Source organism: Danio aesculapii, chromosome 20, assembly GCF_903798145.1.
Source record: "Danio aesculapii chromosome 20, fDanAes4.1, whole genome shotgun sequence".
Taxonomy (NCBI): domain Eukaryota; kingdom Metazoa; phylum Chordata; class Actinopteri; order Cypriniformes; family Danionidae; genus Danio; species Danio aesculapii.
Window position 1 is genome coordinate 38,857,340 of NC_079454.1, and position 19,971 is coordinate 38,877,310.

Sequence of the window (19,971 nt, forward strand, 5' to 3'; positions counted from 1 at the left end):
TTTCTTAGCACTGGACCCCTGCTGGGCTGATGATGGGCAAAATTCCTCATCGGTGCTGTTCTCAGCTTGCCTTTTACCACTTATTAGATTTAAAGCTCTTTTTCTTTCTAATTGCCTCAATCTTGATTTTATCAAAATGAAGATGAAAATTATATTTAGCACCACATTAAATATACATATTGTAAACTATACTAGCATATTGTTTTTAGTTGCTTAGATGTTTGACTTCATCCATCTAATTCCATTCGGTCTAATCTATACCATTTAATTCATTCGTTCATGCCCTGCACCCATCGCTCCATCCAAACAAGTCCATCTATCTGTTAATTCCATCCAGTTTAATCCCATTCTATCCCATCCATCCATTTGTCCGCCCATCACCCAAACCATATATAATTAAATGAATATAAATATTCCTCATTAAATATTCGCATTAACACATTGTTTAAGTTGCTTAGCTGTTTGTGTTTCCATCCATCTAATTCTATTAAGTCTAATCCATATCATTCAGTTCATTCATTCATCCCATGCACCCATCCCTCCATCCAAACTAGTCTTATCTATGCATTCATTCCATCCAGTCCAATCCCATTCCATCTTATCCCATCCATCCATTTGTCCGCCCATCCCTCCATCCATAAATAATCAAATGAATATAAATATACCTCATTAAATATAATCAAATGAACATATTGTTTAAGTTGCTTAGCTGTTTGTGTCTCCATCCATCTGATTCCATTCAGTCTAATCCATACTATTCAGTTCATTCATTCATCCCATGCACCTATCCCTCCATCAAACTAGTCCATCTTTGCATTAATTCCATCCAGTCCAATCCCATCTTATCCCATCCATCCATTTGTCCGTCCGTCCCTCCATCCATAAATAATCAACTGAAAATGAACATACCTCATTAAATATATTCAGATTAACATATTCTTTAAGTTGCTTAGCTGTTTGCATCTCCATCCATCTAATTCCATTCAGTCTAATCCATACTATTCAGTTCATTCATTCATCCCATGCACCCATCCCTCCTTTCAAACTAGTCCATCTATCCATTAATTCAATCCAGTCCAATCCCATCCATCCATTTGTCCACCCATCCCTCCCGGTCATAAATAATCAGATGAATTGTTCTAAATTGACTGTATTTTATTGCAGATTCTCAAGTCGTCCAGTGCTCAGTCTCCAATCAAAGAACGAACTCGAGGCAAGTCTTTATCACCACGCCGCCGACCAGGCACCAGTCCCCAAAGACGCCAACATGCCCACAGAAGAGACAAATCGTAAGTAATGGACCCTGTTTACAATTTTTCAAAGGAGGTTGTGGAAAGGAAAGATTTGCAGGGAAGTCGCCCAAAAGTCTCTGTCAAGTCTCTGTCAAGAAAAATAAGTATAAATGCAGTCCTAAGCTGCTATCATCAGTGACTCACCATGACTCAGGCCGTGGAAGCTTAAAAAGTAATTACATAGGATCCATTTCTTAAACGTTAGCACATTTTTTTGACTTCTTCACTTTTGGAATGCGATTATGCTCCTGTAATGTGATTAGACATTTATTAGGCTTTTATTAAAAATCCAGATTGGCAGATTAACTGCAGGATCTCCAATATAGTAGGAAATTAAATACGAAAGATATTTCAACGATGTGACGTGATTGACATGGCACGCAACTAAGCAACAGATTAATTCTTTAATGTGGAAGTAGTATGTCTCGGTTAGGGCTGCACAATATTGGAAAAATCTGACATTACAATATACAGCAGAGAAAATAAGTATTGAACACGTCATGTATTTTCCTGGGAAAAATATTTCTAAAGAAGCTGTTGACATGAAATTGAACCATATTTTGGTAAAAACCCAAACAATACAAGCATAAATATGAAAAATCTAAAAATCTAAAATTAGTTCGGTGGGTCTCGTTTATCAAATCTGATCTTAAATCAAATCTGAACTCCTTAAGTCAGGAGTTAAGTCAGAGTTTCCTTGGCTGTGTTTTAGATCATTGTCTTGCTGAAATGTCCACCCTGGTTTCATCTTCATCATCCTGCTAATGTAAATGTTGAACTGAAGCACAGAATATTAATTCACTGTGACAGAGGGTTGCTGAAGAATTACTGAGAGATTTCTACTGCTATCTGTGCTTTCACTACCTTTCTACACCTCCTTTTCTTCATATAATCAATACTTTTTCCCTGCGCCCTTTAATTTTTTAATATGCATAACTTATTTTGTAAACTAATTAGATTTGTTTTCTTTGCATATATGGATTTCTTTAGTTTCTACCAACATCCAGGGAAAATTTCAAGCCAACAGCACCTTTAGAAATATGTTTTCTGAGAAAAATGGTGACATGTTCAATACTTATTTTCCCCGCTGTATATTGTGGTATGAATATAATTTCACCGGATGAATTGAATAGCTCCATTTGGAAAGATTTTATTTATTTACAAGCATATATAAATACAACAGAGCAAAGATAAAAGTTAAATAAACAGTGCTTTGTGGTTTCTGGAAATAGAACAATCAAACAGAAAACAACATGGTCACCAATAAAAAGATTTCAAAATATGTTTATTTTTTAAACTTAAATAAATAATCTAATCCTGCGACGTGACTATTGCGGATACAAGCATTGGGATATAGATACTTAAACAATATATTGTGCACCCTAGTCCCAGTGCTTGGATACTCCTCAGTTACTGTATGCACTCAGAAGTATGTACTTTTTCTTCACAAATACAATACATGCACATGCATTCCTCTATTGGTCCGCATTCTTGCAAACCACCTACCGACCTCGGTGTATTAAACTGTTACCTCACCTCTGAAGTCAAAAACCTTGGGTTTCTACTAGACAATAGTCTAAAACTTGACAAACAAATAAGTAAAATTGTAAGTTCAAGTTTTTATCATCTACAACGATTAGCCGAAGTGAAACCCCTCCTAAGCAGGAAGGGTTTTGAAACTTGCTTTTATTTCCACGTGATTAGATTATTGTAATTCTTTATATATTGGTCTTCTATTTATAGACTTCAAATGGTCAAAAATGCGGCCCCTCGTTTGCTCACGAGTAGCCATAAAAATGACCATATTATTTATTTATTTATTTGACATGGACATCACAATTACACTGGACAACCAAATGCATTTGTTTAAGTGTTTTAGCAAACTTGCTAATTCTCAACACCTGTCCACAGGAGGCTTGACAAAATTGACAAAATGGAACTATAATAAAAACATATACACAGCATCATAATTCTTTACATAAAATTACTGGAGCAAAAGCAAAGGCGACATGATCCAACAAACTAACAGTAGACTATTTGTGCAAACACTGCTGTTTTGCTTTTAACCACTTTTTAAGAACACTACTAAAAATATTTAGATTATATATTTCATATCACACCAATATTGCGATCACTACATTGGTTGCCGGTTCATTTCCGAATAGACTATAAAATTTTACTCTTTGTTTATAAAACTTTGTATAACCTACCACCACTATCTTTCTGATTTGATCACTACTAAGGCCCAAACCCGTTTGCTTGGATCAAATTCCGACTGCCATCTATTGCAAACACCCCAATCTCATCTCAAATGCAGGGGCGATAGAGCCTTTGCAGTTGTGGGTCCGAAACTATGGAATAAGTTACCATTAAAGTCAGAATAGCATCCACTCGATCTATTTTTGAATTGATGTTAAAGGCTCATCTTTTTTCGAGTGCATTTAATATTCCCTAATGGCGGTTCCAGGCTATGTCTAGGCTAAATTGATTCTTTCTTGGAAACTTCTACTGTTGTTACTATTGTTTTATATTGTTGTTTTTATTATAGTGTATTACTGTTTATACCTGCTACTGCTATTGTACAGCACCTTGGTCAACCGAAGTTGTAATTAAGTGTGTTCTAGAAACAAACTTTTGATTTGATTTGATACTCATGTTTCACGTTCATGCAGCGTCCTTAAAACCCGGTGTGGCTTTGATGGTGACGCTGTGAAGCAGGTGGTGGTAATCTGTTGACTAATCTTCTCTTGCACACGGTTGCCCACTTCTCACGTTACCAAAGCATGTTTCTCTCGACCAGGCGGTTGACTTAAGGATTCAGGGTTTCTATAGCAGCGCGGCACAAGTACTTGCTCTTTTCTTGTGTCGAGGGCACAGAAAGCCTCTTTTAGCACCGCTGATCACTTTACAAGGCTGACCTCGGGCTACTTCTGTTTGTGGTGTTGAGAGAATGAAATTCCTTTTCTTTTAGTTCTGCCCCTGGGAAATACAGGCAGGAACAGAGGCATAAAAAGTGACATTGTGATAGATTGCAAAACTTCCTCTCCAACAGAAGTTGCGGTTTTAGCTAGACATACACACAAAACAGTCTATAAACTAGAAAAGTTCTTTTAAAAAAAGAGTTAGTTAAACTGAGAGGCTTTTTAAACACTGGATGTGCCTCTCTCTTTTGCTGTCAGTACAAGCTGGTTTGGTGTTTGCTCTAATAAGATGAGAGTCCAAAGCAACAGCTGTGGTGGATGCGGACATCACTGACATTTCACGCTGAATGAACCAACGAATAATCCTTCCACAAGAACATACAGCGATAATCAGGAGGTCTTGTTGCATTTTAGCATATCGGAGCTTAGCGTTTGATGATGTAACTTTATCCTCTGATGGATTATGTTGAAGCTGGCATGCTTTCATTTTTGTGTGTTTAGATGCAACTATTAAGCATCATTCACGTTTACCACCAGCAGCTAATGAATTTGGGAATTTAGCATGATTTATAATGGTTTCTGCAAGCAGATATTAGCTTGTTAAGTTAAATGAATCAGGCTAATTTCATTGAATTGGTTCATCCAAAAGAATCCAGTGGTCGTGTAGTATTGAAAAGTTCAATAAATTGATTCATTAGAATGAACACTTTGGCTAAAATGGTACTGTAATTTATTAATCTAAATATGAAGGTTTATTTATTGTGTTTGGTAAAAAGCTACATTTTAAGTTTAATAACGAAAATAATTCAGTCAAAACGCCACATTTTTAAATGCTTGGGCTGTTGCAGTAAACATGGATGCTTCAATAGCGTGATTTGTGGTATTATCGCCAAACACCCCAGCATATGCACACTGCTGCATATACAGCTCTGGTGTCGATTTATTATATATTGCATATTGCATAAATAAGATTGCGACATTTATGTTACATTTAACCTTTTTTATTAAATCCTGAACATAGCAGAACAAATTAACTAACACATTACTTGATTGGCAAACTTTATATTTTCACTTACAAATCGTTTTTTGTTTTTGTAAAATTGCATATTCAATTTTTAAACAATAATTTACAATTAATACAATTTAAGTTGACTTATTCTGCACAAATTGCCCATAAAATTGATAGTCTCTGATTACGCTTTTCCCAGATATCCTAAGAAAGGTGTTTATACCTGCTACTTTTAAAGCTGTATTTGACAGATTTTGCAGAGGCATCAACTACTCTTAACAATTGGCTGGTATTGGCCTCAGTCGTCCTTCTTGAGATTTCTCTGCAATTTGACCGTTGTGGGACAGCTGCATCTATTTGATGGCTGGATGACAGCGAGACGGGATCTCAGATATGCCGCATGTCACAGGGAGCTTTCTGCTGCAAGTTTTGTAAATTGGCTTGTTTTTAAATAAAACACCATATACAACAGTTGGCGGAGGAAAATTAGACTCGAAAAAGAATTCATTCAATTCATTAACCCTTTAAGGGGTTAATATTAAGGGCAAAATGATGAAGTGCAAAAAAAGAAAGGCATAGCATTGGAAAAACGTGATCACTGTGTGTGCTGCAGTTTATGCGGTTGCTTTAATCCATCTGCAGGTTGATATTTTTAATTACTCGGGTATTGCAAAGTTTCAGTTATCGCAAAAGCCCTGTTAAGTACTTTCTAAGTTTTTGACGTGACATCTTAAAGTCACGTAATATACTGGAAAAAATGCAAGCCCTTTTACAAACATCAAAGAAGTGTATTTGTGTTGATAAACGAAAGATACCACAGCTACATCCCTGCTGTTTTGTTTAATTGCATGTTGCATTATAGCATTGGTATTGTGTTCTAAAAGGACTCTTTATCCTTGTGTCTTACAATGCTGTAATTATTCAGTCAATCAAATGCACCGAATGAACCGCACAGCCCATAAAATGATACCAACATTAAGGTCTCAGACCTGTGAACCTCCTGCCTCCCGATCGGAGCTATTTTTGCTGCGTTTCATAGCACCTTCCTGTCACATGACCTGAGATGTTAATTACTGCACCCCACACATACACTCGTGAGCCAGGCAGCTGCTGAAACACACCACCCATTTAACGTCAGCATCACCCTCAATTACACAGATGAACTGCTCCGCACACACATCTCTTGGCAGACCAGTTTGTTAATTCACTTACATTAGGAAGAATTATGAAGTTACAAATGAAGTCCTGCTGAATCTGCTCTCCAACCCCCCACAGTTCTGCTTTTTATTAATATTATGGTGTTTTGTCACTGTGATGAACTGTCTTATGGCATGTGACAGTGCCTGAAGCACTTAAATGGAAACATCTTACACAAATAGAAAACACCTCATATACAAATACACTTCTTAAAGGGACAGTTCAGTCAATAATTGATGTTCTGTCATTACAGTGCTTACACTTGCGTGGTTTCAAACATGCTTGCTGTGAATTCTTGTTCCATAAGTTGTTTAAACACGTTTTTATTTCATTTAATAGACAGTTGAGGTCAGAATTATTAGCCCCCCCTGTTTATTTTTTCCACCAATTTCTGTTTAGCGGAGAGAAGATTTTTTTTCAACATATTTCTAAACATAATAGTATTAATAACTCATTTCTAATAACTGATTTATTTGATCTTTGCCAGTAAATAATATTTGACTGATATTTTTCAAGACACTTCTATACAGCTTAAAGTGACATTTAAAGGAAGGGGGGGTGGGGGGGGGCTAATAATTCTGACTTATATATATATATATATATATATATATATATATATATATATATATATATATATATATATATATATATAATATATATATATATAATATATATATATATATATTAATTACTATATTCAATTTGTGCATATACATTAGATGAATCAATACTGAAGCCAAATCTGGAGCTTATCTAACAAAATTCATCGCAGTAATGGTTTAAAAATTAGTAGCCCAAATGTGTATGTTAGGGAAAAATATTAAATAAAATTTTCCAAAAATAGCAAAAATCAAGAGAAACAAAAATATATAATTTTGTTAAAATGTTGTTTGTAATTTTTTTTGCAATATTTTGCATGAATTTAAATGTATTATCTTTCCATTTCTAAAGATGTTTGGTTACTAAAATATTATTTTAATAAATGTATCTGTTTAATAAATCTGTTTTGTTCAAATGCACCAATATATATTACCTATATTCACTAAGAAATGGATAAATATAAATTTTCCAAAATGGGGTGTACTCAATTATGCTGAGCACTGTATATATATTTACATTTACCTTTGTAAAATCCTTGTATTTGTACTTGGTAATGTGTCTTTAAAAGCTCCTTTAAAGGTGCTAAATTAATTACCATTTTTATTATTATTTTACTATTTTATTACTATTTTTTATTTTATTATTAAGATACAAAAGTATTTTTTGAAAGAACTTTGTTTCAAACTTAACTTTTTTAAGCTAATAGAGGTTAGAAAGCTCAAAAAAGGATAAAAAAAACTAAGTAAATGATTTTATGTTCAAATCTTTTATTGCGAAAAAAACAATCAAACAAACACTATTACAATACAAATTGTTACATTGTTACAATCTTTTGTTGTTTTTAACAAAAGAGAAGAAAATGGGGAATTTAAAAAAAGAAAAGGAAAATAAATTAATAATATATTAATTCATTAATATCTTAATTAGTAAAAATGGTAAAAATGGAAACGAGTAATAAAAGTCTACATAAAATGTACCTGCAACTAACAGAATGCAGTCATTCAGCAACCACAATCAAATGATCAGACACGTTGTCAAGTAAATATGTAAAATTAAACCGTATAAGACAATAGTTAAAAACAAATAAATTAAATGAGTAAGAAATAAATCAATTAAAAGGAAGGAGAGTGCATCCATTAAATGGAAGGCAAGATGTTTAGAGACTTAAAGTACTGTAAATCACACAACATTGCCACTTTTTAAAGAAATTAGTTTTCCCAGAGCATCTAATCTTTTTTTAACTTCAAAAGTAAATGATTTTAAGAAATCAGGGAAATGGGATCCACACGACTTGTAGTCTGTAATATACTGAAACTACTCTAAAAATGATTTTTGCTAAATTGTTGTAAACAATTTAAGGTTGAATTTAAACGAAACAAATTAAGTTTAGTAATATTCAAATAAATTAAATAAATAAATTGTTTACAACCACGTAACTTTAAAAAATTCAGTAAATCCAAGGAATCATCTTTGAACCATTTTTTTTCAGTGAATAATTTTGTGTGAGGAATATTTAACAAAATTTTGTTAACATTTTTGAGTGTTTTCAGTTTAGTTTTCTGAGAGGGTAATAACAGCATATGGCTTCACAACAACATGAGGAAGAATAAAAAATGCCCATGCACACACTGTTAATTTTAGGATTGACAACCGCATTGAAATATGGGATTGAAGTGAATCCCCTAAATTAAGCCTCATTGTGTGTACAGAGCACAGCTCACTCCTATAATTGTGACAACTGACTAATTGAGCAACATTCAGGCGTCTTTCACATTTGCTGTCCACTGTATTTTTAACCGGTTTAACGTTACAACATCACACCCTTGTCATGTTCTCCAGTTTAAACCACGGGCAACAGAGGAGTCATGTTTTGTTTACGCTTGGAGGGCTCGTAGATCGTTTCACAGATCGTAGTCTTACAGTGTTGCCATGTCCACTTATTAAAAGCATCTTTGAACTTGATTTTGGATGGTTGTATGTAAGAAAGGGACAGATTTAACCATTTAAAATAGTAAAAACTATATATATTTTTTTATGAGAATATCACAATTGAATGTTTCAAAGTACATGGATGAATTGTTAATTTAGGTTAAATTACAACACTAAGGTTTCTAACTTGCATTTACACAACAGTACATTTATTTTCAGCACTTTCTTAAGCACTAAACCAACATATTATAATGACATCTGTTTTTGTCCCTATGATGCAAAAGAAGCAGCCTTTAGTACAGTCTTTAGAATTGTAAATTGTTATTTTAACTGTAATAATAATAATAATAACTTAACTTTATCGTGGTCAAGTAAATGATAGGAATTTCGACCCCACCCCACCCCCCCAAAAAATGTGTATATATATATATATATATATATATATATATATATATATATATATATATATATATATATATATATATATATATATATATATATATATATATATATATATATATATATATATATATATATATATATATATATATATATAACTTTGCATTTAAGGACATGAAACAGCCAGAAGATCAGATTGAAACATGCATTTCAATTTTTCAGACTTTCCACATCAGATATGTTGAGGGAATGGTTGAATCCCACTGGGAAAGTGAAATTCAGCTTTGGTACAACAGATCTGCTCCTGCCCTTTTCCTGCGTCTCCTCCCTGTCAGAGTGCATTATCTCCACTCAGGGCTATTTCTAACACACAGGATGTTTGCTTGTCTACAGACTCAGCCCCACCTCCTCTGTCTGCTCCTTTCAGTTCAACTTACATATACACTTTCCTTGCCCACTTTGTACATCTTGTACCCACTGAGTTTGCAGTGTACAAAACTTTGGTGTTCATCTGTCAAAAAAGTAACACATTGAAGGAAAAAATGCTTTAAATATATATATTTTCTAATTTAATAGGCAGAAACAGACTGATAATTAGAATGGTTAAATATTAATACATTAATGGATATATTAATACATATACATGAATACATAGTTCTATATAATAATTTAGCAAAGATACGACAGACAGATAGTAAAATGCAACGTTTTTTTTTTCCCATACGGCATGCGGTATCAAATTCAATTAAAACTACACTCTTTCAGCAGTTCATACTCGCATCCAATATCTCGTTTATCATGGGGGCATGCATGAAATGTTCCCGAATGAAAGTGAAAGTGCCAAACTGCAGTTAAAGTCAACAACTTAAAATTGAAACACCCGAAATGACATGAAATTCTGGAGGAAATGTTAATAGCGTGGTGATGAGATGACTTGAATTAAGCTACAGTATGTGCTATAACATGTAAAATGGGATCATGAGAGGAACATTCAAAAAGCAACTCATGTAAACACCTTAATCATATTATAGTTTTATTCAGATTAAGGCAAATAATTCGATTACTGACGTTCATGTAAACAGTCATTGATACTATTAAAAAGATATGTAGCACACTAGAATGATCTCTAATAGGACATGCAACACTAAAGACTGATAATAAAGCTAAAAATGTAACTTCTATTTTAGGGAAAAAAAACATTACACTTTAAATATGATAGAATATTGAGATAAAACACAGTTATTTCAATTTGCTGCAACATTTTTTTTTTTTTTACAATTTCCGTGTTTATTGTATTTGTAGTCAAATAAATGCAGCCTTGTTGAGCAGAAGAAACCTCTCATAGCATGTCAATTATGTGTTTTTGGGTGGAGTTACGACTTATTAATTTAATAAATAATTAATTCTGACTAGCCATAAGGTAGCTGTTCGGGTTGTGGTTTCTTATAATGACAAACCAATTTGCTTCTGTTTTGTAACTGATGTATTTTAATCATTCATTCTCAGTCTATTATGAAGGAAAGTGATGGTAAATGGCACAACTTTAGTATGAAAGTCCTGCTTTGGCACTCCTGTGTGACTGATCACCTGGCACTGAAGGACCTGCTTCAAATAGCCAGCATCAGTCAGAAGAACATGAAGGCCTATTGATTTCTTCACAAGGGTAGCAGCATAAAAGTGAATGGTTGAAGAGAGTATGATAGAGAAACAACTGTTAGGGCTGTGCTGGAGGTCTGTGATGAAGCGCTTTGTTCTTCAGCAACTCTGTGTTCTCAGCAGGACTGAAGGTGGAGGTTGAATGTGAATGTGACTGGAACACACCTGTGGGAAAGAACGAGAGATTCAGGCTAATGGTAGATTGATGCAGTGGTTAGTTCTGGTTTGTGGACAGTGTTTATGTTCAGAGTTTTTAAGGGCAGAGACACACCTAGCCGATTCCTTGGCCCATCGTTTAGCAGCTGTTTGGTAATTGGTTTGGTGTGTTCCGCATGTCGCCTCTTGTCGAGTTAACGTCAAGTTCAGCATGTAGAATCAGCATCGGCCATCAGCTGAAGAGAGCGCTCTGATTGGTCATTCAGCAACGAATCAGAGCACGAGAACAAAAACTGAAGTGATGTAACAAAGTAAACAATTCATGAAAAGAAGGATCACCAAAGAAGCTGGCTGTAACTTCGCTACTTTTTTCAAATATTTGCAAATGATATGAGAAAGTTATTTAATGTGTATCAGTATAGACTCTGCATTACATGGGCGACGCTAGGCCTATTTTAAGGGGGGCTGTTTGTATATTCTGAACTCAAATGACTATGCACGTCTATACAATACATTGGAATACATCGTTGAATCAGTCATCTGCACATCAATAACTGTCTGGTTTAGCTCAGCTACCAAGTCTGACCTCCGAAGACTACGTTGAATAGTTCGGACTGCTTAGCGAATCATTGGTACATCCCTCCCTACTCTCCAAGAACTGTACTTATCCACAGCGAGCAAAAGAGCTGCCAAAATCACTCTGGACCCCTCACACCCAGCACACTTTGAATTTTTACCTACTGGTCGACGCTACAGAGCACTGCGCACCAAAACAACCCAACACAGAAACAGTTTCTTCCCTCAGGCAATCCATCTCATGAACCCCTGATGATAATAATTGTGGAACCAACATCACGACTTGCTATACACTTTTTATACACATATACACTTATTTAACAACACACTTTACATGCCAATTTGCACATAACAGCTGCACATATAACGTTGTATATAGTAATACACCTGTACATACACTTGTCAATTTGTATATTTGCATTCACTACTTCTGTTTTTAAAATATACTTATTATCTGTTTATTGTCCTTTCTCTAATTCTGTTGCACTGTAGAAGCTCTGTCACGAAGACAAATTCCCCGTATGTGAGAACATACCTGGAAATAAAGCTCTTTCTGATTATGATTCTGAATATAATGAAGTAAAAGTTTATCATCTGCATGTGTATTTAAGGCCTGTGACTATGTTAGCATTTAACGAGAGTTTAAAGCATTTTAATAGGGCATAAAGGTTTAATAAAGATTAATTTTATTGATTTATTTATGTGATGAAGACTATGCAGTGTTATTTACATTTGATAGTTGCTTTTCTGTATCTGAATACTGTTACTCTCTCCAGAAAACCAGAAAACACTGTTTATTTCACTTTAATATTGGCTCGATTGTGTTTATTTATGACTGTAGTTTGTTTATTATATGTATATTAAAATTACATAGAAATATATTTATATTTCACTCCTAGTCTAAAGTAATGACTTTACAAAATGAGCTATTTAAGTCATCTGGTGAAACTGTATTTATATTGCAATATATATTGCAAAGAAAATATCACAGATTTTTCCAATATCAGGCAGCTCTAGTAACAACAGTATCACAATATTATTTAAAAGTCTTTTAGATTTTTTTTTTCAGATCTTACTGACAAATTTGTTACTGTGGTGTTCTGAAACTAAAATAAAGATCTGTCTTTGCAGGCCAGCAGCACTGGACAGAAAGCCGGCGGAGCTCAGCACTCTCAGTGACGGCTACCAGATTCGCATCTGAGACACTACAGCGCTTACGTACTGTAACAGCTTTATTCTCCACACATCCTCCCTCAGTCAGATCCACACATTATTTAATGCAAATTGTAAACTGTACAGTATATTTAACCTATTTTTAGTTCTGCTTCTGTGTAATAGGGAAATTGGCTGCCCTCCTCAAATTTAAAAGTAATTCAAAAACGTTTTAAACAACAAATGACATCCGTTTTAAGCCATAAAATATTGAAATAGTTAAAAAATTTAAGTAGAATTGAACCAAATTTCTTGCTAAAGAATATGTTTGTACCCTAATAATGCTCAAGTGTTTTAGAAAGCCTAAAAGTGGGACTGGCTAAAATATTCAATCAAATGTGAGTGGGAAAACTCACTTAAAATCTTTGGACAGATCGTCACTAGCTGTGAGAGCTGGAGTGTGAATGGATTGTGTTTGGCAGAAAGATGTGAACCTCGGTGCCTCACTATTGGTAGTTTTGGAGACTGACTGTCAAGAAGATTTTTTGCCAGAGGCGTAAGGACACGAGGGACCAGAGCATCAGAGAGCCCGCCATTCTGCCCACAAGAACTGTGTTCAATCCACTTTACTTCCTTTTTTGTTGATGTTACCTCCATACACTCCTGTAATATGGATGGAATGGACATGTTTTATTGAATTTTTTTTTTTTTTGAAGGTTTGAGGCTCACGTACATTGATAGGTTTTGTATGTTTTTTTTTCTCATATGATATCATGGTTGTAGTTATAGATGATTTGTTTTTTTATTTAAATGTTTTTATTATTTATACATTTTTCTTTATTGTTTTTTTATTTTTTATTTTAAACTAGTACAGTATTTTGCGGTTCTGTGTATTTTCATTTCACTTTCTTTTGATGAAGAAACTCTCAGAGGTGTGAAGGTTGAAGTGCCGTCCATTGCAAATAATCCTAAAAGTTTCACATATTCATTTGGAAAATATTACTAATTACTTTTTTTTTTTAATGCGGCAGTCATGAACCACATTGTTCTGGTTTATGACTATAAATCAGTGGGTTTTTACAGAGCCCCTAAAGCAGGGGTGCCCAGACCCGGCCCTGGAGGGCTGGTGTCCTGTAGATTTTAGCTCTAACTTTCCTCAAGACACTTGCACAGATATTTATACAAAGCCTAGTAAAAGCTTGATTTGCTAGCCCAGGTGTGTCTGATTGGGTTGGGACTAAACTTTGCAGGACACCGGCACTCCAGGACCCAGTTTGGGTACCCTTTCCTAAAGGGACATGGTGATAGAAAAAAATTATACTTCAATGTTTTTTAGTTAGCTTGCAAAACTCTGAGTAAATGCAAAATTGGAGAAGGAAATAGTGACAATTTTTAAATGTGGAACGCAGTACTTTTGTGACACAGTGTACAAGTTTTGCAAGAAAATGCAAAGATATTAAAGTATCACCAGGGTGTGAATTAAAGGGGGTTTAGGGGGGTAGCCCTTTAATAGTAAGAAATAGCTTTCTCTGATCTCTGATTTATATCTCAAATATTAATAATTAAAAATGTATAATATAAATATACATTTGACCCCCCATAATGATTCATACCATTGAAAATGCATAATTGTGCCAATCAATGCAAAAAATAAGATTCAACAGTCTGAAACAGGCAGTTCGTGATCACCGATAGACATCTTAAGTATTCACAAAACATGCTTCCTGTAAAATAGGTGTTTTTATCTGGATGTAGCCTAAAAAATTGAAAAATTAGACATAATTTGTACAGTTTGACTGACCGTTACCTCTAAAATAGTCACTAAATATCCCTCAAAACACTAAAAACGTAAACATTTTATTAATAAATGAGATGTAATTTAAAAACATTCATAAATTTTATTCACTGAAGCATGCATTACCATACTACTACAGAAGATGTTGACCCCCTGATCGTCAATGCATAATTCGCACCCTGAGTATCATGTTATATCAAATAGTGTAGTTCAGTGCTTCTTTTTTCACTTATCGCCAAGTTTTTGGGGGAATAAAAACACTAAGACTGAACTCAAAAGTTTTACGTGGGAATGCAGTGTTTCTCAGGGGAATGAAAAACATTGAAATTTAATTTTTAGATTTTAAAGTGGGAGGAAAAGCTATATTTAAAACGTATTGTAGTGAAGGAAAGCTTCATGAGGAAACAAAAGGAAAGACACACTGAAATGAGAGGGCGAAATTGTAAATGCAAAGGATCTTGGAGGAATTACCACAATGTGAAACGTTTAGAAAGCTTAGTAAAAGCTTGATTTGCTAGCCTAGGTGTGTCTGATTGGGGTTGGGGCTAAACTTTGCAGTACACCGGCCCTGCAGGACCCAGTTTGGGCACCCCTGCCCTAAAGGAACATGGTGATAGAAAAAATTATACTTCAGTGTTTTTGTGTTAACTTGCAAAATTCTGAGTGAATGCAAAATTGGATTTGTGTATATGCACAAAATTGTTTTGTGTATTTGCTAGGAAATGTGGAACGCTTTACTTTTGTGTCCAAGTTTTGCAAGGAAATGCGAAGATATTAAAGAATCATCAGGGTGCGAATTACAAGGAGGTTTGGAGGAATTGATCCCCCTAATTAACGTTTCATCCCCCTGAAGAACATCAAAACAAGATGTATGCAAAGGAAGGAATTACCACAATGTGAAACTTTTGAAAGTTTCTTGGAAAGCGGTAAAGCATTGAAATATAATTTTTCCTCGTTTAATTTTTTTTCTATCTTCATGTCCTCTTAATCTCAAAGTAAATTTCTATTTTATGCATATGTGAGGGTTTGCCTACAGTGTGCTTGATGTGAATTTTGTCATTAGAGCAGTATGCATATACTTCACACACAACCGTTTGATTTTTACAATTGCGTGTACCAATGTGATGGGAAATTCAATGGCGCATTCACTGAGCACCTATACTCGCAAACACCATTAAATGAAATATATTTTCAAAGGTGCATTTGACCATACACCTATGCTACTACATGCATAGACTAATAGGATATCATCTCTTAATCAACAGCATATCACCTCAAACTTTCCCACCTCATGAGATTAAGCTATGCACGTGGAGCAGATCTGCGTTATGATCTGTTTTGCTCGACAACAGACCTATTTTTAAAATTGTAGCAGCGACATTGTTACCAAGTCTTTGTGGGTTCCTCTCTGAGCGTTGTTTATTGAGTGCTGTTGACTAAACTACCACATTATAGCTCATTCTGCCTTGTAATTGGTACCAGCTTTCTTATCAGAAGCTATCGAACCACACAAGTGCCAGACCACTGAGTTCGTCAAACTCATCCTTAAGGGTGAGGGTTTCATCTCAGTCACATGAAGACAAAAAGGTCATGAGTTTCAGTGACATATCTAATGTTAAATTGTTCAGACCCTTTATGGGAGAGAAGAGGTCTGCTGCTTTTTTTGGTATGTGAAGAACATCACATTGTTACAGATTTTTTAATCATTTAAAACTTGCTGTTTGGGAACTTATTGTGTGAAATTGAGTGGAAAAAGTAAAATAAAAGCATTCAAGTTTCTGGTTTTAAAGAAATGCAGTGATCTCCCCTCAAAGGTGCTAAGATGAGACATTTTACCCATATTGTCAAACTCAATATTTTAGCTTTTTTTATGATTAAAGAGCACATTAATCTGGCTTCTGTAGCACAGTGATGGAACTGCAACAAGTTTAATATTACACATCACCAATATATATTCATAGGTGATGTAAGTATTCAGATTATAGATGCTTTTGTGGAATGTTTGTTTCCATGTCTGAAAATACAATCAGTTTGAATGACAAATAGTTGAATCCAATTTTATGGGAAATGTTTTTCTCAGTAAGAATGTTAAAAATGTGACTTTATTATGAAGATCTCACTACTTCAAACCTATCCTGAGTTTCCTGTGTATTTAAATGTACCACAAAAATAAGTACTTTATAAAATCTAAGCGACCCTCAACTGTTTTCACACATTTTCCTAAGCCTTACCACAGCTTGCAACATAAATCCTCTTTTCTGTCTGAAATTTGTGTTTCTGGGTCACTTCCATTTCCTCATGAGCAAACATTAATGTAATTTGTTCATCCTCAGTAGCATGTTTTAATAAAACGGCTTTTTTTCTGTGATGGAATGTTTATTGTGCTTATTTACGCGCGCTTTCTGGAATACGCGATTCTGATTGGTTAGTCAAGTAAATAAAAAGCCAACTGCACCATCTTGCGTAGGTTATCGATTGCGTTAATACCAGTTTTCAATCGTCTTGTTCCTTGGATGAAAGTTTTGTTCACCCACTGGCGCATTACAGTACAGGTAAGGTTTTAATCATTTTACTCAGTTCAGTTATCCATGTGTGTTAATTGACTACTACCAGTACCAAACCAAGTAACTTGGGCGTCGCTAGGCCTATTTCTAGCCCCCTAAAACTTTTCCGATTAGCTCATAAACCAAATTATAGTCTCTGTCCCCTTTAAATTTGATATGAAGACGGCGGCAGAATTCGGCTCCTCCCCGACTTTTGTTTTTTATTAGATCAGCAAACCACAGCTGTGCAGAGCGAGAGAATAAGGTGTGTGTTTATCAATACATTGTTTTAAAAAATTTAACTCTTAACGAACATTTTACTATTTCAAAATGGACTATCATTATAAAACATCACAGTGCATGTGGCATTATCTATACCACAGTCATGCACAGAAAATACTAAACACACTGACAGAACTACTTAGTGAATGTACTCATTTTAACTGTCAGAGTCACGGACAGAGACAGAAACATCATCTGTTGTCTTGTATTAAAAATATTTCCTATCTTAATGTTATGATTCAGTTCGTGAGATAAGTGAATTAGCCTGTAGGTTAAAAATGAATACTTATAAATACATTAGGGTTAATAGTTTATTTATTATTATTATTTTCTTCATATGGAGCTGAGCCCCCTAAAATGAAAATCCTAATATCGCCCCTGCAAAGTAGTAAAGCTTACTTACTGGTGTATTTTGCAATAGTTACCAATTAACTACATTCATTGACTAGCAAAGAAATCTAGTTTTTCAAGGTCTTGTTTTTTTGTGTGTCCTGCCATCATGCCGTTGTTTTACCTTTAAAAACAGCCTATTTGCTACATATATCCAAGCAAATTATTACCTGCTACCTGAGTAATCATGCAGAGATAATTATATCACAAAATGGACGCAAAAAGTCAAGTGACAGGCCCATAGCCAGCATGGTGAAAGGGGTGGTTCTTTTTTTATCAATAAGTGGACCTTTTGCAGTTATTTGCCTAATTTTTATTTTCATTTATTAGGCAAATAACAAACTGGCCAGCACATTCAACTTTACTCCGTTAGAATTTGTCCATTTGAATACATAATAATGATAATGAAGAGCTTTGTGATTTTTCTAGCCTCTCTTGAAAGAAAGTACATGTGAAAATAACAATAACCAAATAAGTATTCAATTTAATTTAATATGGGCTGCTTTTGGTGCTTCATTTTTTTTTATTGGTCATTTTTTTATTTCAAGAATAAGGTCCAAGAATTTGAATAAAAGTTACTTGTAAAATGATTTCTCTATTTACTCACGTCAGATTGTATGTTTTCTTGCACAGCTGGATGTTGGACTTATGAAAAATAATTGTTTGCATTGGTCAAAACTGATTAGCTGAAGTTGCGACAGCCAACAGAGGATTCCACTTGGTCTTAACGCCTTTTTCGATAGGTTATTTTCACAATTTATGATGGCATAGCAGTCAAAATAGGACAAATGAGCTCATGTATAGGACAATTTCTGGACCTTTGTCAGTGAGGGGTGGGTCTTTTGAACCACCCGAACCCCCAGGGCTATCAATGGAAAGAAAATAAATAGGAATAGCCTATCTAGGCTATTTTTAAGTGTAGTATTAAATTAAAACTGGTGCCTGTAAAAAAAAAAAAGTGTATTAAATTCTTTACCAGCCATTGTGATAACCACCAAAAATGTATTCATTTTTTTTTTCATGCTTTAAATTTATTTGTTTACAGAATGTCAGTGCCACTTGTTAATAAAAATAACAGCCTAACTTAGATAATCATTATTTCTTTTTACATTTTAAATACAACTTATAACTTCAAAGCAAAATAGAAGCATCTAGGACTTAAATAGCACTAGGATGAAATTGTAGTTTTAATGAGGACATTGTGCCCTGAAGTCTCGGATGTAGCCCATTTTTGTACCAATAGTGTAAAATAGATTTATAAATGCAAATGAGTGACAATTTCAACGAATTAATTCACATTTTTGCCAGGCAAAATGTTCATATGAAATAAATTAACCTAAATGAAACATAATTTTTTTAATAATGCACAAAGGTTAAAAGAGTTTATCAGTTTGACTTGCATCGTCATATTAAATTTTTAATAAGTATTGTCGCTTTTTAATTCATTAACTTTGTAATGTCATGAAAACTCTTGGTCGCTTTGTCTTTAAGGAGCTGTTCTTGCCAAAAGATAAGCTTTGAGATTAAACCAGGTGATGTAACATTAGTGTTGCCCTAAATCTCACTCAGAGTTACAGAACCCAGTCTGACTGAAGTGTTTCTGCACGGTGGGAATACGCCCGCTTTAATCTGCTTACAAAGACAGCGTCACACACAGGGATAGAGCCGCTGCGGATTTACCGAAAAATCCGTCATTTCTCATCTTCTCTCCCAAGATAAAAAGACTCCTAGAACACCCAGCATTGTCTCATGTATATATGTGGGGTCGGTTAAAGCATGCTCCGCTGAATCACGTCTTATCAGCTGAATTTTAATAATCCAGAAACAGAGCTGAATTCTTTGAAAATATTCACACAAAATAAAACCACCGCAGAAGTAACTCAAGGTGTCAGCAAGTTGAACTTCGCTTTCTGAATATATTCGGAACTGAATTTGATACTTGTTTGGAACAGACTAGATTTCTGCATATTTGATAAAACAATAAAGCATTAAATGGACAGTTCATTAAAAAAACCATTCACTCACACACAAGTGGTTCTTAACTTTTATTAATTTCTTTTCTTCTGTTAAACAC

General features: G+C 34.4%; 1 protein-coding gene across 1 annotated transcript in view; it reads left to right on the top strand.

Annotated features, from left to right (window-relative positions):
• Window positions 1-17,050, top strand: part of vash2 (vasohibin 2) — a 56,972-nt gene extending 39,922 nt beyond the window's left edge. Inside the window, exons 6-7 of the mRNA XM_056481176.1 lie at window positions 1,165-1,289; window positions 12,867-17,050. Coding sequence (XP_056337151.1) covers window positions 1,165-1,289; window positions 12,867-12,936 — 195 coding nt within the window. The 3' untranslated portion in view covers window positions 12,937-17,050. The remainder of the gene's footprint in view (window positions 1-1,164; window positions 1,290-12,866) is intronic.
• The last annotated feature ends 2,921 nt before the right edge of the window (window positions 17,051-19,971 follow it).